At 34.4% G+C, this 20,981-nt stretch overlaps 1 protein-coding gene across 2 annotated transcripts in view; it reads left to right on the forward strand.

Annotated features, from left to right (window-relative positions):
* Nucleotides 1–20,981, forward strand: part of TMEM135 (transmembrane protein 135) — a 287,168-nt gene that overhangs the window by 14,128 nt on the left and 252,059 nt on the right. For both annotated transcript variants that reach the window (XM_008067224.2, XM_008067225.2), the window contains exons 2-3: nt 8,410–8,537; nt 11,167–11,259. In XM_008067224.2, the coding sequence (XP_008065415.1) occupies nt 8,410–8,537; nt 11,167–11,259 (221 nt within the window). The remainder of the gene's footprint in view (nt 1–8,409; nt 8,538–11,166; nt 11,260–20,981) is intronic.

Below are 20,981 nucleotides of genomic sequence, written 5' to 3' on the forward strand. Positions count from 1 at the left end.
AAAAAAAAAAAAAGAGATGAGGTCTTACTGCGTTTCCTATACTGGTCACGAACTGCTGGATCAAGCAATTCTCTTTCCTTGTCCTACCAAAGTGCTAGGATTACAGGTGTTAGCCACTGTGCTGGGCCTTGTAGCTTACAGTTTTAACCTTAAACATACATGTTGTAAACAATTCAGATGTAGTATATGAGAGTTCCTCAAAGACAGAGAAGCAATTATGTCTGTGTGTGTTTGTATATAATAAAGAATTGACTCACAATTATGGAGGTTGAGAAGTGATGAGGTCTGCAGTTGGCAGACTGGAGACTCAGGAGAGCCAATGTGTAGTTATAGTCTGAGTCTGAAGTTCTGAGAACCAAGAAAACCAATGTGGTGTAAGTTCTAGTCAGAATGTCACCAGGCCCTACTGAAAGAACTGAAGTTTTAGTCAAATCCAAAGGTTAGAAAAGACCAGTATGTAGCTCAAGAAACGAGGCAGGAGGAGTTTGTCTTTTTGTTCTGTTCAGTTCTTCAGTTGATGGGATAAGGCCCACTCAAATTTTGGGGGACAATCTGTTTTACTCAGTCTACTGATTCAAAGTGTTAATCTGATCTAGACACCCTCATAAACATACTTAGAATAATGTTTGACCAAATGCCTGGGCATTCCTTAACCCAGTTAAGTTGATAAATAAGATTAACCACCAAGTGCAGTGTAAATTTTTTTAAGCAAGATCTTTTTTTTAAAGTTGAGTTTCACTCTTGTTGCCCAGGCTGGAGTGCAGTGGCATGCTTACAGTTATTGCATGCTGGGCTCAGGTGATCCTTCCGCCTCAGCCTTCTAGGTAGCTGGAACTACAGGTATGTGCCATCTTGCCTGGCTAATTTTTTGATTTTTTTGTAGAGATGAGGTCTCGCCAAGTTGCTCAGGCTGGTCTCAAACCCTTGGACTCAGGCAATTATCTCACCTCCGCCTCCCAAAGTGCTGGGATTATAGGCGTGAGCCACTGTGCCCAGTTAAGGTCTTATTTTTAAAAAAGGCTTTGATATTTTTTAGATAAAAGATAGAGGATGTCATCTGGTTGTAGGTGAATATCCTACTTTAGTTCTGGTCATTGAAGTTCTGTTTTTATTTGGAATCTTTTGGTGCTACAGAAATGTGGTTTAATTTTTTTTTTCTTTTTGAGTTGGAGTCTCACTCTGTCACTCAGGCTGGAGTGCAGTGGCATGCTCCCGGCCACCACAGCCTTGCCTTGACCTGCTGAGCTCCAGCGATCCTTCTGCTTCAACCTTTAAAGTAGCTGGAACTACAGGCGCGTGCTACCATGCCCAGCTAATTTATTTATTTATTTATTTATTGTGGAGATGAGGGCTCACCAAGTTGCCCAGGCGGGTCTCGAACCCACGGGCTCAAGCAATTCACTCACCTTGGCCTCCCAAAGCGCAGGATTATAGGCTGAGCCACTGAGCCCGGCCTGTGGTTTAATTTTAATTCTCATGAGGACCACTTAACTTCTCTAAATAATGCAATACAGCTCTTTCCTGACCATGTAACAATTAGTTTGTAGTGAACACTCCTAATATGTGTGAATCCAATTATAAGAGAAGGAAGTGAGGAGGACATGTTCTTTCATTCTTTTTTGAATCGGAGTCTCACTCTGTTACCCAGGTTGGAGTGCAGCGGCATGCTCACTGCCACCACAACCTCCACCTGCTGGGCTCCTGATCCTTCAGCCTCAGCCTTCCAAGTAGCTTTAACTACAGGCTCATGCCACGATGCCCGACTAATTTTTTGATTTATTGTAGGGATGAGGTCTTTATAGTTCTTTTGATTGCCATTTCTTTTTTCAGATATTTTGATTACAAGAGACAGAAATTTCTTCAAACTCTGAATAAAACAAATCTGTGCAGCACAAAAAGGAATTGGAGTTGGAACAGGGAGTGAAATATGCTAAAATTTTACCTTTTATTATTTTATTTTTCGAGTTAGGGGTCTCACTTTGTTTCCCAGACTGGAATGCAGTGGTGCGATCTTGGCTTACTGCATTCTCCGCTCTTTGAGCTTAAGTGATTCTCCTTTCCTAGCCTTGAGGAGCTGGGACTACAAGTGTGTGCCATCACGCCCAGCTTGGTTTTTGATTTTTTTAGTAGAGACAAGGTTTTGCTATGATCTCATGCAGTCCTCCCGCTTGGCCTCCCAAAGTGCTGGGATTACAGGCATGGGCCTCCATGCCTGGCCTGAAACCAACATTTTTAAAGTGCCTACTATGTGCCAATTACTCTGCTAAATACTTTAAATCTGTTATCTCATTTATTTAAAAAGTACTGAGATCTTCGCGGAGGAAGTGCAAGAGGGTAAAGTTAACTCTGCAGCTGGTTGTTGTCCACTCTCTGGGGATTGGTTCTGTTTGCTGATTTAGTGTTGTATTTCAGTCTTTCATCTTTAGCTCTAGTAGACTGGAGATGTAATTTCTAACCCTGAAGTCATCATAGTGCCTTATTTAGTCTTCCCCCAGATTAGATCACTGGTATGTATATATACCAAATTTCTGAATAACAAGGTTATTTTTATGTCTTACTTGTATTTTCTCTACATTTGTGTCTGTGTTTTAATTTTTCTTTTTAGAGTGGGCAACCTCAACTTCTTTAGGGACTAGTAAGTCACAGGTTTTCATTTATAACATGCGCTGTGGAAAAGTGATATTTTACCTTATTTAGGACGTGTTTGACTTCAACATCAAGTGGTAGCTAAGAGTCACTTGCTTGACTTCAATCCTTGCTTTGCTACTTATTAGTTATGGGACTTTGGGTAAATCTCTATTCATGTTTTCATATCTGTAAAATGGGGATAATGAAATCATATCCATTTCATAGATTGTTATAAAGATTAAGTGAGTTAACACTTAATCTGTGTTAATCTTAATCTTGTGTAGTGTTTAGGACAGTACCTGGCATCTAGTATGTGTCATATAAGTTTTTTTAAATAAAATAAAAATTCTGGCAATAGCATAATAAATTTATTATGCTGTTAACTTTATTTTCATTTTTTTTAGCTGGAGTCTTGCTCTGTCACCTCAGCTGGAGTGTAGTGGCATGCTCACAGCCACCGCAGCCTCTATTGCTGGATGCAGGCAATCCTTCCGCCTTAGCCTTCCAAGTAGCTGGAACTATAGGCGTGTTTCACCATGCCGGCTAATTTTTTGATTTATTTTAGAGATGAGGTCTTGCCAAGTTGCCCAGGCTGGTCTCAAACCCCTGGGCTCAGACTATCCTCTCACCTCAGCCTCCCAAAGTACTGGGATTACAGGAGTAAGCCACTGCACCAGGCTTATGCTGTTAACTTTAAAGCAGTTCTCACTCAGTAAGGGCAATTTTACTTCCTAGGAGACATTTAGCAACTCCAGGAGACGTTTTTGGTGGTCATAGCTGTGGGGAGGGGATATTACTAGCATTTAGAAAATAGAGGCCACAGGAATGCTGCATAGGGCAGTACTCCTTAACAAATGATCTGGCTCAAAATGTCCATAGGGCTGAGACTGAGAGACCCTGCTTTAAGGAAATCATTATTTGCTAGTGATTACTAAGAAAGATTGAGTAGATACAACATACAATTGCCTCTTATCACCAACTCCTTTGTTTTCCAAGAGACTAGATTTGTCAGAATCTTTATAAATGGGCTCTTCTAGAAGAGTTTTATTTTTATTTCTATTTTTTTTGAGTCAGAGTCTCACTCTGTTGCCCAGGCTGGAGTGCAGTGGCACCCTCATGGCCACCATAGCCTCAACCTGCTGGGCTCAAGCAATCCTTCCACCTCAGCCTTCCAGGTAACTGAAACTACAGGCATGTGCCATCATGCCCGGCTAATTTTTCTTGATTTATTGTAGAGATGAGGTCTTGCCAAGTTGCCTAGGCTGGTCTTGAACTTGTTGGCTCAGGCATTCCTCTAATCTTGGCCTCCCAAAGTGCTGGGATTATAGGCGTGAGCCACCACGCCTGGCCTAGAAGAGTTTATTGATCAAGCTCTTGGGCTCATGATGATTGCTTATTTAGAAATTGGTATGTTCTGGTCCTTGGTCATAAAATGCAATCCCAATACTAGTCAGTGGCAGACATGCAGCATTCATCATATGGGGAAACAGACAAGGAAATATAAATGAATAAAATGAAATTAATATAGTCCTGATGGATGTTTAATAGTGATATACTTATAAATAGGTATTTCTAAATTGGGATCTGTCCTTATAATTTTATGTTACTCTTCAGTCTGTAGCCATTGGGTTAGTCAGGTTGGTTACCATAGTTACCCATCATAAACTATGCTTAATGTTGCCTCTGTCTTTTGACTTATGCCTAGATTTGGAAGATACTTACTATGTTTTCTTCTAGATACTTTATTATTTTATAATTTTCAAATTTAAGTGCATGATTAATTTCAAATTAATTTTTGTGTATAGTTATAAGGCAAGGATCAGAGTTAATTTTTCCACACAGATGCTCAATTCTTCCAGTACCATTTAATTTAAAAAAATGTGTAACCTGGTCGGGCTTGGTGGCTCAGTCTGTTATCCCAGCACTTTGGGAGGCTGAGGGGAGTGGATTGCCTGAGCCCATGGGTTTGAGACTAGCCTGGGCAACTTGGCAAGACCTTGTCTGTTCAATAAATTAAAAAAATATTAGCCGAGTGGTAGCGCACACCTATAGTTCTGGCTACTTGGAAGGCTGAGGCGGAAGAATCACCAGAGCCCAGCAGGTTGATGCTGGGGTGGCCATGAGTGTACCACTGCACTCCAGCCTGGGGGATGGAGTGAGACTCCAACTCAAACAACAACAACAACAAAATAACTTTATATTTAATATAAGCTTTTTATTTAAGAAATAAGGAAATTGAAATCTGAAGAGCATGTAAACAAGGATTCTTCATAGAAATAGTTTTAGAGTTAAGATTCACAGTAAAACTCCTGGTTGTATTGCACTGTATCATGCTGATTATTGCTATTCCCTATTCAGATTTTTTTCTGTAACAATCCCTACTTTCTCACACTTGTTCCTCTCACCCCAATAATACAAATTGTAACACATATTTATCATAGAAAGTCTGGAAAATATCCAAAAGCGAAAAGAAGAAAATTAAGTAATCTATTATCAGCCATTCAGAAATAACTAATATATAACATTCTAGTATTTTTTCTATGTTCATTGCAAATTATTGTTTTGTTTTCTGTTTTTTCATTTTGTAAATTTGGATTTATTTTCTCAGGTCATTAAATAGTCTTCTAAAATCATGTTAGATAAATATAGATATGTAAATACAGGTATATATTTTAACTATAGTGGTATGGTATGCCTTGTTTTCAGCTAAATTGTATGTATGTCTGAAAAATTTATAAGAAATTAATGTGGAATGCTTTGATCATAGTATATGAGCTTTAAAAGTCTAATATAAAATATGATGTTTATGATGGCGTCTGATATCTTATGATTTTATATTCGATGACAAGTTGCCATTAAAATTACTACATGTCTAGCATAACTACTGGTATATTATTATTATACTATACTATTATTAGTGCTTCCTAAACTTTATCATGCAGTAGGATGCTGTGATCCACATAGGAAATGATAAAAATGTGTGGCATACTGGGGAAAACTGAGATGATTATCTCCCTGCTGTGTTACCCCAGGTCTGGCGTAACAGACTACTAAGTGGATCAGTATTTTAGCAACGTGAACTTTGGTTGGAAACTCTGGATTAGAACACAATAATGATAAGGTCCTAGGTTACTTCCTGTGTCATGTGTTAGGTGTTCCTTGTTTCTCACAATAGACTATAGAGTTTGGTCTACCAATAGTGGTGTATATGTACAATTTATCCACTTTATTTTTAATGGATATTTAGGTTGTTCCAGTATTTTGGAACATTTTCTAAGTAGAAAGTCAGGTTATCTGCAAATAGGGACAGTTTTATTTCTTCCTTTGTGGGAATGGAGAAGGGTGTTTTTTCTGTAACTACTTGAATATATAATGTACCCAATTTTGCCCATTGTTAAGTATAAATGAAAGAGACATTGCATTCCAAATCCTAAAGGAAATCATAATTTGTGATTACATATTTGTGATTATAGATAGTGCTATGAATAAGTCTTTTGATGGAAACAAGCAGTTTATTCTCTTGAGTATATCCAGGAACAGAACTGCTGGGTCATAGGATAAGTATATGGTTAGCTTCACTAGATATTATCAAACAGTCTTCCAAAGTAACTGTGAAATTTTCATTTTCACACGCCATGTACAAGAGTTGTAGTTGCTCCACATTACCACCAGCACATTTGTGTCTGTGATTCATTTTGAATTAATTTTTGCATAAAATATGAGACTTAGGTTGAAGTTCATTTTTTTCTTTTAATCTACAGATATCCACTTACTTTAGCACCATTTGTTGAAAAGGCTGTCTTTTCCTCATAGAGTTCTTTTTGTACCTTTGTCAAACATCAGTTGGATGTATTTGTGAGGGTCTACTTCTGGGTTTTCTGTTCTTTTCTATTGATCTATTTGTCTGTTTATCTGCCAATATTACACAGTCAGATACTGTAGCTGTATAAGTGTTAAAATCAAATATACCAATTCCTCATACTTTGTTATCCTTTAAAAAATTTTATTTTAGCTAATTTAGTTCTTTTCTTTTTTTCTGTATAAATTGTAGAATAATCTTGTTTATATCCACAATAATCTTTCAGGAATTATCATAGGGATTTTGTTAAGCCTGCTTATCACTTTGGAGATAATTGACATGTTTGTTGTGTCTTCCTGTCCATGAACATGGTATTCCTCTCCAACAATTTGTATCTTCTTTGATTTCTTTCATCAGCATTGTGTAGTTTTTATCATATAAATCCTGTACATGTGTTATACATTTATGCACAAGTATTTCTTTTTTTTTTTTTTTTTGAGTTGAAGTCTTACTCTGTCACCTATGCTGGAGTGCAGTGGCACCCTTACAGCCATCACAGCCCCAATCTTCTGGACTCAGGTGACCCTGCTGCCTCAGCCTTCCAAGTAGCTGGAACTACAGGCATGCACCACCATGCCAGGCTAATTTTTTGATTTATTGTAGAAATGAGGTCTTGCCAAATTGCCCGGGTTGGTCTTGAACCTGTGAGCTCAGGCAATCCTCTCACCTTGGCCTTCCTAAGTGCTGATATTATAGGCATGAACCACCACACTTGGCATATTTTTTTGCTGAGTTATAAATGCCATTGTATTTTTAATTTTGATTTCCATGTGTTGATTGCTCTTACAGAAATACAGTTGATTTTTGTATGTTTATGTTGAGTCCTATGATCTGCTGTACATTTTCTAAGTAGAAAGTCAGGTTATCTGCAAATAGGGACAGTTTTATTTCTTCCTTTGTGGGAATGGAGAAGGGTGTTTTTTCTGTAACTACTTGAATATATAATGTACCCAATTTTGCCCATTGTTAAGTATAAATGAAAGAGACATTGCATTCCAAATCCTAAAGGAAATCATAAGAACTGATGGGGTGGCAAAGAATCAAGGTAGATTTGAAAATGACACATACTTTTTTTCCTAATGTTAGTGTAGGTGAGAAGACTGATACTTGAGGTAGGTAACTCAAAAGTAAAAGCATATTTGGGAAATACAATGAGTTCTCTTTTGGATATGTTGAATTTTTAGATGCCAATGGGACATCTATGTTGACTTGTCCAGTAGTCGTTTGACCTGTGGACTTAGAATTTGGGAGATAGGATAGATAGGATTTAATAGAAATTCCTGAGAGATTGTAGCTGATACAGTGGCAGAGAGTAGATGTAGAATGAGTCGAGATCTGATGAGGAAATGCTAACAAAGGAATAGCTTTTAGAAATGTAATAGGTGAATGAAAAGATATATGGAGGTTACTCATGTTGTATTTTTTGGTGTATATTTTATCTTCAATAAATTTAAGTTTCTTTTTATTTATCCTGAAAATTGTATTTCTATAGAGGAGCCAGTAAAGTGCCAGCGTTTTTTTTTTTTTTTTTTTGAGTTGGAGTCTCATTCGGTCGCCCAGACTGGAGTGCAGTGGCCGCTCCCGGCCACCGCAGCCTCGCCTGCTGGGCTCCAGCGATCCTTCCGCCTCAGCCTTCCGAGTAGCTGGAATTACAGGCATGCGCTACCACGCCAGGCTGATTTTTTTGTGTTATTGTAGAGATGAGGTCTCGCTGCCCAGGCGGGTCTCGAACCCGCGGGCTCAGGCAATCCACTCAACTCAGCCTCCCAAAGGCGCAGGATTACAGGCTGAGCCACTGAGCCCGGCTAGTGCCAGTGTTTTTACTTCAATTTATATATATATATGCTTTTACTTAGGAATTTCCAGCTAATTTAAGTGGGAAAAGTTGGTTGGATTAAACAAAAAAGACTTTTTCTTTGCAGATTGCAGCAATTCTCCGGAAACGAAAATTAGACTATTATCTACACAAACTACTCCCTGAGATCCTACAATCTGCTTCATTTCTGACTGCTAATGGGGCCTTGTATATGGCTTTCTTTTGCATTTTAAGGTTGGTACTCATAATCACCACTAGATATTAATACATATTCCTTTGTTGAAATGGAAACAAACAGATGTTTACGTAAATGGAAACAAACAGATGTTTACGTAAAATATATACAGGCAGGTCATATATACAGACAATCTCCTGCCCAACATTTTATATATATATATGTATATATATGTAATTATATATATATTTTTAAATGTATATATGTAAATATATATGTGAATGTATATCTTTATATATATAAACCATATATATATATGCTTTTTTAATCTGTGAAATTACATTCATCTCAAAGCTTGTAAAACTAGGAACTGTGGGCCTCTTGACCTGAAGAAGTAATCTAAATTTCAAATGACTAATGTGATTATATAGCAAAAATGCTTTATGATATCACACATTTTCTGAGGCCTGTTATGATTACCAAGTTGTTGATCAGGATTTCTTAGCTTTTCAATTTCATAGATCAGAAATTCAAAGCAACTATTTGTGACATAGGTTAGGGCCATATGCAGTAAACAAACTTCAAAGTGACTATAAAATGCACATGTTTATGTATAAAACAATAAATTAACTCCTGGTGTATTTGAAATTTTTGTCCTGATTCTGTCTTATATACATTATCTGTGCTACATGCTTTATATGTTATATGGATGCAGATAGAATTCAGTCTCTTGAGTTCTGTGACACATCTAACATATTTATTAGATATTTACTTCTTTTTATCTTTTCTCTGCTGATTGTTGAAAACTCAAGCAAGTGTTTTTTAAATATCTGTCAAGTTAAAATATTAACTTCACATTATCTTCATGTTAGTGTTGTACAAGATAGTTCAACAGGCATGTGTTAATGGCAGCTGAAAATACAATTTCCAAATGTCTTTCACAGATTTTTTTCTCAGAGTATTAGTATTTGTTCACTTTGAGATTATGCAGAAAATGATTGATAAGCTTTTCTTACTACTGATCAAACATGCCTTTAAATTGGCATGAAAAATCTATGTAGGAAACTCTCTTCATCATGTGGTTTGTAGAAAGTGTCTAAGACTTGTTAATCCTCTAAAAATAAGGATATACATTATTAGCTTTTAAAAAATTGTAATATGTATACATTGCTATTGCAGCTTTTAAAAAATGTTCTATGAACCTGTTAGGTTGTAGAAGCATAAAATACTTATAATTAAGGTAGCATACATGTTTTTTCCATAACTAATTAATTGAGTCCATTTTTCTTTAGTTTTTACATTCAATAGCTTGTTTAGTCCTTTGTGTATTTTATATCATAGGAAAATCCATGTCCGGTCCTCTCAGGTATGTTTCTGATGGCCATTTCAAAAATACCCAAGTTAATATGTCCTCAATAGTTTTTCTAATTATTTTAAATCTAAATTTCAATGAAAAAGATCATTTCATCTGTGATTCTTGATTCTTGTATATATATGATAAGAATATATATATGTGTATACACACATACTTTTTTTTTTTTTTTTTTTTTAGAGACAGTGTTTTTCACTTTGTCATCTGGGCTAAAGTGCAGTGGCATGATCCTAGCTCATTGCAGTCTTGGAACTCTTGGGCTCAAGTCATCCTCCTGTCTCAGCCTCCTGAGTACCTGGGAATACAGGCATGTGCCACCACACTTGGCTAAAAATATATATATTTTTTCTGTAATGTATTGTTTAGCCGTTGACCAACTGTTCAGATTATTTCTTATCATTTTTTAACTTGCTACTTCTTTCTGGCTTAGGAATATATTGTTTTGAAAGGGGAAAAACCTTCTTAATATATCCAGGTTTCTTTTTTCTCCCCTCTTCAAAAACCCAAGATCATTCATGATATGTGAGGCATTATGAAGATTCCTACTTTCAAGGAATATACTCTATGAAATGAAAAATGATAAACACATAAAACTAAAAAATATAGAATACTTTTATTAAATGCTGTAGGGAAAAAGTTACTAAGTTGTAGAAGCAAAGAAGGAAAAATATTGTTAAATATCTATTATGTGTTAAAGAATAGGAGACATGGTAATAGTAATAATTGTAATGCCAGCTAACACTTTCTTGCGTGGTGCTAGGAAATATTTCATGTAATTCCTTATAACAGTTGATGAGATAGGTAATATTATTCCTATTTAATAAATAAGGAAGCTGAGAACCCAGAAGGTTTAAAATGCCAGCAGGTTTGAATCCAGGGAATGCTTGAAAGACTGACTAAATTATTGGAAGGAGAGCTAATCATTAGTTTGTGATTGTAGAAGCCCTAATGAGAGATGGTGAGGTATTTAACTAAGGCATGGGCAATAGGTTGGAGAGAAATTTGAGAGATAAATTACATGTGGAGTAACTTAAGGGAATGATTTAATGTGTGAGGTGAGGGAGACAGAAAGTTGAGGATGACTGTAAGTGTCAGACCTAGTGGATAGATGGTTGTTGGTAACAATAACCTGGGATAATAGAGGAAGGGGAACCCATTCATGGGGGCAGGGAAGAGAGATTATGAGTTTGGTTTTGGATATGTTGAATTTGAGGCACATTTAGATCGAGGGTGAACTGTCAAGGGAGACTTTTAGTTATAATAACTAAAATGACCAACTAGGAATTTCATACATAAATTTCAAATTTGAATTTCAGGAAGATACTTGGAAAATTCTACTCATGGACTCCTGGCTTTGGTGCCGCTTTGCCAGCATCTTATGTGGCCATTCTGATTGAAAGAAAAAGCAGGTAAATTCTTATATATCTATTTAATAGAACGGGTTACCTGTCCCCCACTCCAAGTAGAAATTTTTTCTTTTCTTTTTGCTTATCACTTACTGTAGTCCTGGGATGGGAAATACTTTCATATATAGATTTTTAGTTCTACAAATATTTGATTGAAAATTAATTTTATTATTAATATTATTAATATTATTTATATTTCTTGTCTATAAAAGTCTAAAGATTGACATTATAGAGCAATAATACTCTGATTCTGTTTAAAAAATTGGAGAATTTTTTTGACGTGCCCTAACTAAAACATGATAAACACAAATTCTAATGAAAGATCTTTTCATAGCCACAGCACCACTATCACATGTAAGAAAATTAGTAATATTTTTCTATCATCATCTAAACCTATACTTTACTTCAGGCTTATTGAAAGATCTCTTGTCAATCAGTTATTAACCTTAAGATATCTTGCTGAAAGATTTTTTTTGATTGTTACTAGCTGGAAATTTTCCATGTGAATTAGTAAGTTTTCTGTAAAGTGCTATAAAGTGCTGCAAACTTCTGTACAGTGCTCAGTTGGGTAAACAGTTGAAGTTAAAACTTTTGCATAAGAAAATATTTGCCTTCTCATAAATAAATTTTTTTTTTGAGTTGGGATCTTGAGTGCAGTGGCATAATCATGACTTACCATAGCCTTGGCTTCCTGGGCTCAAGTAATCATCCTGAGTAGCTAGGACTACAGGTGTTCATCACAATACTTGGCTGATTTTTTATTTCTTGGTAGAGACAAGTTCTTGTTATACTGCCCAGGCTGGTCTCAAACCCCTGGACCCAAGTGATCTTCTTGCCTCAGCTTCCCAAAATGCTGAGATTATAGGCGTGAGCCATCATGCCTGGCAACATGAATAATTATTTTTATTGCTGAGAAATTATCCATCTTTGTCCTAGAGAATTTAGATAGGGTCATATATTAAAATCTTTTGGTTCATGAAAATGCTTATTATAGGCATTTGCCCCCTAGTAAAAATATGAATAGATATAATCAGATAACCAAATATTACTTAAACTACCTGAAGCCACTCTTAATGCATTTCTGTAAATGTAACACTATGTAAATTTTTGTGATTCTCCATTTAATTGTTTCATACTTTCGGATGATTAGAAGTATTGAACTCAAAGTATTTTATTTTTTATTTATTTATTTTTATTATAATGTTGTGGGGTACAGTTAAGGGTTAGGTATACAAATACGTTTCATTCAGGCACCCTGTTGATTAGAGGTGCTTCCCCATCGCCAGACAGATATTTGCTCATTAATCCCATCTCCCTCCCCCCCCATAGTTTCCCACTATTGTCAGTCATTTTCTTATAGTATTAGATTGGATGTTTAAGGTCCATTATATGAGTGGAAACATGTGATACTCGGACCTTTGTTTTTGTGAGAGGTCACTCAATATTATAGACTCTAGTGGCGAAAGATTTATACGATCTGAAGAGAAACCAGAGTATTCAAAGTATTTTATAAGTGCAGCAAAATGAAGTCAGTAATACTAGAAACATACATTACTCCAACTGAGGGGAGAGTACAGCAGGATGGTTGAAGTGTGGATTCTGGAGTTGCGCTAACTGGCTTAGGAGCCTGGCTCTGCCACTTGTTGTGTGACCTCTATAGATTATTCCTTCTCTGAAAAATGGAAACATGATAATTTGCTTGTAGGATTGTTTAGATAATTAAGTAGGGTAACATACATAAAAATGCTTGGAACGATGACTGGCACATAGTAAGAATTATGTATGTGTTAAGCATTATTGTTTTTTTGTCCATAAGTAATGAGAAAGTTATTCTGGTGATTTAAACTTCTCAATTTAAAAATAAGAATATTGGTTTTGAAAATAGATGTTCAAAATATATGTCACTCATATGAAACTGTAAAGATGCTTTAAATTAAGTATACTATTTACTTATTTTTGGTACTTGGATAATAAGACAGCATTTTGTAATTATGTGCCTACCTTTTACAGAAACTATTGAACAACTTTGTAATTATGTACTAGAGTTAATAGTTAACATTTTGCCATTTTTACTTTATTTGTATGTGAATGTATGTGTATATATCTTTTTTTGTTTGTAAACCTATGGAAGCATGTTGTAGACATCATGACATTTTACTTTTGACTACTTCAGCATGCATCTTCTAAAATAAGGATATTTTTACATAATTACAGCACTCTTAGCACACATGAGAAAATTAGCAATCATTCTTTAATTCTACCCAGTACATAGTCTCCAAAAATGGCCTTTATAGTTGTTTTTGAACCAGAATTTAGTAAAAGTTTATGTATGTTGTTAGAGTTCTTTACTTTCTCTTAATTTAGGAGAGTTTCTCCACTTTTTTCCCACCATGGCATTGATTTATTGAAGTTATTGAAGTAATCAAGCCAGTGGCCTTGTTGTATGTAGCACATTTTTGGCTTGTCTGGTGTTTCCTCATGTTTAATTTATTCATTTATCTTGTGTATTTCTTGTAATGTTAAAGTTTAGTCTAAAGGATTGATTAGATACAAATGGAATATTCTTTTTCTTTTTTTGAATCAGAGGTCTCACTGTTGCCCAGCCTGTTGTGTGGTGGCATGCTCATGGTTCACCACCACCTCAACCTTGTGGACTCAGGCAGTCCTTCCATCTGAGTGACTGTGACTATAGACATGTACCACTACATGTAACTAATTTTTTGATGTTTTGCTGAGACAGAGTCTTGCTATGTTATCTAGTCTGGTCTCAAACTCCTGGCCTCACACAATCCTACCACATTGGCCTCTTAAAGTGCTGGGATTGCAGCTGTGAGCTGCTACACCTGACCCAAATTAAATATTCTTGATAAGATTATACTTAATAGGTGATGCTGATGCCAGCAAGAGTTCCATAGCTTGATTGGAAGATCACCAGATTTTTCCAATAAATTTATTATTTATGGTGAATTAGGTTAATGGACTTCCTGATATTCCACAATTCTTGCTTTGCTGGAATAATATCAGTATTTGTGAAACTGGCTCGTCGTGTGTGTATAGATTAATGGATTTCCTGAAATTCCACCATCCTTGCTTTTCTGGAATAAACCTCACTTGATTGTGATATCTGTATTTGTGAGACTGGCTAGTCATTGTGTGTGTGTGTGTGTGTGTGTGTGTGTGTGTGTGTATTTGTCAGGTTTTGGTGTCAGTGTCATATTCACTTCATAAAATGTCAGAAGTTTTTCTCCTTTTTCTTTGCTCTGAAATAGTTTAAGTAGTAATTTTCTGGCTTTTTGAGTGTTTGGTCAGTTGTGAAACTTTCTGGGCATGATGACTCTTGGATAGTGTTCTTAGAAAAAGTTATGTTTCCTCTATAAGATTGGTCTTTTTAAGCTTTCTACTCGCTCAAGAATGAGTTTTATTAACTTTCTCCAAGAGCTACAGAGTTATCTATCTCAGAATGTTATCAATTTTCTAGAGATTGTTTATTTAAAAAGATTTTTATATTTGTTTGCATGGAGTTATGCAAAGTAGTTAGTTATTATTGACTGAATTTTCTGTATTTCTCAACTTGTTTTGTATAATTGTGCCATTACCTTTTTTACTGTTACTAATTTGGTTGATTTTTTTTCCAACAAATTAGCTTATTTATTAGGTCTGTTTTTTGTTATTGTAGTTCAGGTTTTGTTTTTATTTTTTTGCCTTCCCTCTTTATAATTTATTTTTTGGCAAATTGGTTTTTTTTTATTCTTTTTAGTTTGATACCTAAATTATTTTCATTCTTTTATGATCAGTGCTTTAATTGTATCCCATAGACTCTTAAATGTAGCATTTTCATTATCATCATTTTCTAGAAATTCTGCAATTGTTATTTGTTTATTTTTGATATACGAATTATTCAGTAGAGAGTTTAAGATAGAAGGACTTCTTTGTTTTTAATTTCTAGTTTATTGCATTCTTACCTGAGAATGTTGTTTGTAGTATTTCCTCTGTATGGAACTTAGTAAAATTTTCTTTATGGCCTAATTTATGACCAGTTTTTGTGAGAGTTTTATGAGCAGTTGAAGAAAAAGTGCATTCTCTTTTATTGTGACTCAAAGGTTGATAGATAGCCATTAGATCTGTGCTGTTGATTATATTATGTTGTACCTTCATTTTGGGGTGGCAACTCTAGCAATGAAAAGTGTGTTTTTCATCTTATTTAATAACCTTTGGCTTAAATTCTGTATTTTTGAGACATCAAGATTATACCTCTAGCTGTGATTTTGCTTGCACTTGCCTCATATATCTTTACCTTTCTGAAACTATTTTTTTATATCTATCTTATATATAAAGTTGGGTTTTATTTGGTCAACCAATGTGAAAATCTTTTTGTTTTAAAATATTAGTTAAGCTCACATACACTTACTGATAGCACTGATATCACTACTGATACCACTGATACCACTAATATGTTTTTAGTTCTGCTACATCATTTTATGTTATTTTTACTGTATCTGTAATTATATAGCCTGTTTTTTTTCTTGTTGTTCTTGAGAGGATAGAAAAGCTTCCAAAGCTAGAGGGGACCTGAGGGGTTTGCCTAGTCTGCCTTTTTTTAACTTTTACTTTTAAAATGATTATACACTGAGGAACAGTTGCACAAATAGTACATAGAATCATTTGAACTCTTAACCCAGCTTCCCCCAATGATGACATTTTATATAACTAGTATAATATAAAACCAGGAAGTTGATGTTAGTGTCAGCTACACTACAGACCTTATTTACTACTTATTTACCATCCACCAGTTTTTATGTACCTATGTGTAAGTGTATGGGTCTATGTAGTGTGTGTCTATGTGTAGATTTGTTTAGCTACCACTACAATCAGTATACAAAACTGTTTCATCACCACAGAGGGTTGTTCTTGTACTATCCCACTGTAGTTGTATCTGCCTGCCAGTTCCTGTCTTTTGACAATGTCTGACCTGTTTTTCATTTCCATTTTTATGTCATTTTGAGGATATTGTATAAATGGAATCATGCAAGCCTTTTGACATAGGCTTTTTAAAAAAATTAAGCATATGGCCTTGAGATCCATCTAAGACATTGCTTGTATTGTTAGTTTATTCCTTTTTATTGTTGAGTAGCATTCAGTAGTATGGATGTACCAGAATTTGTTAAACATTCACCTGTTGAGGAACATTTATGTTGTTTTCAGTTTTTGGCTGCTACATCCATGAGCATGGTATATGTCTTTATTTATTTCAGTCTTTTATTTCTTTCATCAGTTTTTATAATTTGTAATATACATCTCATATACATATTAGATTTATACCTAAGTGTTTCCCTTTTGGGGAACAATTGCAAATAGTATTATTTTTTTGTAGCAACTTTATTGAGTCATAATTCACATTCCACACAATTCGCCCATATTAAATGCACACAATTTATTGGTTTTTCCGTATACTTACAAAACTGTACAGCCATCACCACAATCAACTTTAGAACACTTTCAAAAATTATTCACTCAAAAAGAAACCCCTTTAGCTGTCACTCCCTAAACCCTAATCTCCACCCAGCCCTAGAATCATTAATTTCTTTTCTGTCTCTATAGATTTGCCTATTCTGAACATTTCATGTAAGTGGAGTCATACAATATGTGGTCATTGGTGACTGGCGTCTTTTACTTTTCACAGTGATTTGATTGATAGTTTGATTGAGTTAGGGTCTCCATCACCTGGGCTGGAGTGCAGTGGCATGCTTATACTCACCACAACTTTGACCTCCTGGGCTCAGGCAATCCTTCCACCTTGGTCTCCCCTGTAAGTAGCTGGAACTACAGGTGTGTATCACTGCACCTGTCCCAGCATAATGGTTTTAAAGTTTGATGTAGTACGTATCATTATGCCATTGTTTTTTATTGCCAAGTAATTATCCAGTTTATGAATATACCACATATTATCTATTCATCAGTTGATGGAAAATTTGAATTTCATAACTTCTTGGTTATGAAATAATGCTAGTATGGACATTTGTGAACATATTTTTTTGTGGACATTTATTTTTCTGGGATATGTTCTCAGGAGTGGAATTGTTGGCTTATATGGTACTCTGTTTAGCCTTTTGTGGAACTGCCAAACTGTTTACCAAAGTGGCTGCACCATTTTCTATTTCCTCTAGTTTCTCCACATCCTGGTCAACACTTATTATATGTCTTTCTGATTATAGTTACTCTAGTGAGTGTGAAATGATAATTTATTGTGGCTTTGATTTGTATTTCCCACATGGCTAATGATAATATGAGCAGCTTTTCATATAGTTTTTGGCCACTTACATATCTTCTTTGGAGAAATGTCTATTCATCTTTTAGTCACTAAGTTGTAAAAGTTCTTTAGCTATTCTGGATATAAGTACCTTATCAGATATAGAAATTGCAAATATTTTCTCCTGTTCAGTGTGTTGTCTTTTCACTTTATTGAACTTATCCTTTGAAGCAAAAAAAGTTTTTAATTTTGGTGAAGTCCAGTTTCTCTATTTTATTTTTTTATTGTGTTTTTGATGTTGTATTTAAGAAACCATTACCAACAAAATATTTACCCCTATATTTTCTCTTGAAAGTTTTATAGTTTTAGCTCTTACATTTTGGTTTTTCATCCATTTTGAGATAACTTTTGTGTATAGTGTGAGGGAGGAGTATTATATTTTTAATTTCATTTTCTACACATTTGTTGCTATGACATATAAATATGATTGATTTTTGTGTGTGTTTATCTTGACTCCTATGATCCTGCCAAACTAAATTTTAATTTTTGGTACATTCCTTGAGGTTTTCTGTATAGACAATTACATTGGCTGCAAATAGGGACAATTGTATTTCTTCTTTTTCAGTATGTATGTTTTTAATTCTTTTTGTCTTAACTTACTGTGCTGGTACATTCTTGCCTTGTTTCTCAGAGGGAGGCATTCAGTCTTTCATGATTAAGTATGATATCAGCTGTAAGGTGTTTTTGTCTAGATGCTCTTTTCAGGTTTAGGAAGTTTACATCTATTTTTTACTTTGCTGAGAACCTTTATTATGAATAGGTAGAATATTTTATTCGATATCTTTTCTGTATCAAGTGATGTGATCATGTGATTTTTCTTCTTTAGTCTGTTTGTATTTTTTTTTTTTTAATATTAGTGAGGTCAAGGTCATTGACAGTGTTGCTTACCTCCATCAGGGATTTCTCAGTGTTGGCACTATTGACATGTTTTGGGCCAGATAGTTCTTTATTGGGAAGGCTGTCTTGTGCATAGTACCTATACATGCCACTGGCACTCTCTTCCACTTCCTACCAAGTTGAGAAAACCAAAAGTATTATCAGACATTGCCAGATATTTTCATGGGAGAAATCACTCCTTGTTGAGAACTACCAATTTATATCTTTACTAATTTTTTGGATCTAGTTTTATTATTTGCTGGGAGAAAAGTGTAAAATCTCTAAATATGGTTCTGGAATTGTCTGTTTCTCTCTTTAATGCTGTCAGTTTCTATGAAACTTTTATTGATATTTATACATTTATGATTGCCCTTTCTTCATGATGAATTGAACCTTTTATCAATATGAAATGCTGTTGTATAGGTCTAATAATACCCTTTGTTATGAAGTCTGTTTTTATTTGATATTGATATAGCTCCTTCAGTCTTCTTATGCTTTCTGTTGTATAGTCTGTATTTTTATTTCCAATTAATTTCAAGCTCTTTATAGTTAAAGTATATTTTTAGTGGATATCGTATAATTGAGTCTTTATATATATATTCTGCTAGTTTTTGTCTCTTAATTCATTTATTTTGTCCATTCACATTTGGTGTATTATTGATTATTTATTGATATGGCTAGCATAGGTCTACTATTTTTTCCCCCCTCCCTTTCCCTCCCTTCCCCAGGTCTACTATTTTATTATTTGCTTTCTATTTTTCTTTTCTCTGTTTTCCTTTGTATTATTTGAAATTTTTAAAAAGAATTTGATTTGAATTTTTGGGGTATTTTTGTTTTTTAGTACTTGTTCTATGGACTACATTATACATCTTTAGAGTTTCTTAGTGTTAATATTTTACATCTTGCAAAATGTAGAAAATATTTTACATATATTTTAGGGCTAAAACAGGGCTACTTACCATTGGATCTGTTTTTTAATTTTTCCCTTTACCTTTGAACAGTAATACTATTTCAAATACAATTACACCAAAGTGTTATTGAAGTAAAAACAATAACTTCTTAGGGCATAAAGAGGTTTCCTGAAAGTGAAATGATAACAATTTCCTATTTTATTTTCACTTTTGAAGGGCGAGTTTTTCTTTTTTTTTAAGCTTTCTGCTTTTATTTCCTGTAAGCTAAAGTTTCATTTGTAGAACTGGTGGTTCACAGAAAATTTGAAGGTGTTAATAGATGATGACCTGTTCTAAATGTTAGCTGAAGTGTTTTTATTGTTTTAAAGACTTAATCAAAATTTTAAGTCTAGCTTTGTTTAGCTGCTATATTACTGCTATCACATGGTTGTTAGGAAAAATTGATCCTTTCCTTGATTTGATTGTTATATTGTTGAACTGTTTGTGTATGTGCTTTGTTTAGTTTTTTTGTTTCTTAGGTGATGCCATTAGCAGTATTGGGAAATAGTTTTTTAATTCTGTTGTTATGTGTCTACATGTCACCCAGAAATCCTGGTTGGATATAATTAAAAACTTTGAGTTTTTGTTATTTAGTGTTGTTCAGAAGCAAATGACATTTTTAAGAAGCAGGGTTTTTTTTTTTTTTTTTTTGGAGTTAAACAGAGGAAAGCAAATCTTTTTGCTTTTGGAGTTAAACAGAGAAAAGCAAATCTTTTTGCTTTATTTCTTTATAAGTTTCTTATAGTGTGTCTTGTTTTAAGTAAACCAGTCTGTGCATATCTGGAATTGTACAAGAGTTAATTTAGTGGCCTAATTTGCTCTGAAAAAGTATTCTTACCACAAATGTATATTAAGATTTAATTAATTGTCAAGATCCTTTAATAGTTATAAATAATTTATAGAGATTGAAGTTATGTATATTTTTAAATTATTACCTCTTGTGCCAAAAATGAAGCATATTAGAGTTGTAGTTTTTGTTTTAGAGGGAAAAGGAATTTATAAGTATGCCTTTAAGTCACCAAGAAAATCAGTGATATGTTGGTGGAAATAGTAGGCAGCTGAAAATATGAGTCTAGATTCAAGGGAAAGATGATAGTTAGAAAAATGAAATTGGAAATTTCCTTCTTATTGGTGGCAGTTGAAACTATGGGTGTAGGTTAGAGTGTTAAAACCCAAAATTAGAAGAGGTCTGAAGTTGAAAGTTGGGAAACAGCAACATTTAAGGAGCCATTCATCAATTGAATGTGAACAGTTCACTCTTTTTCTGTTAATATCAATAATCTATTAGAAAAAGTGGAAGCAACTTACTGTGGATGACTACCAGTTTTTTTCCCCAAAATAGCAAATACTGGTAAGTCCTAATTTTTAAACCTCTAGAATTTTATTTAATAGTGAAATTTTTACTCTGAGACTTTGTGCTCAGTTGTATAATCAGTTTTTCAAAAGTATTTAATGAGATGAGAACATACAGTATGCCTCTTTCTCTCTCTCTCTGTCTCTGTCTCTATCTGGATATAGATATGGAAATATAGAGGAGCATCCATCTATATCTATAAATTGTCTTCATCTATATTAATTTAACTTTCTTTCCT

This window comes from Carlito syrichta, unplaced genomic scaffold, assembly GCF_000164805.1.
Source record: "Carlito syrichta isolate Samal-C Ts95f unplaced genomic scaffold, Tarsius_syrichta-2.0.1 Scaffold309418, whole genome shotgun sequence".
NCBI classification, from domain to species: domain Eukaryota; kingdom Metazoa; phylum Chordata; class Mammalia; order Primates; family Tarsiidae; genus Carlito; species Carlito syrichta.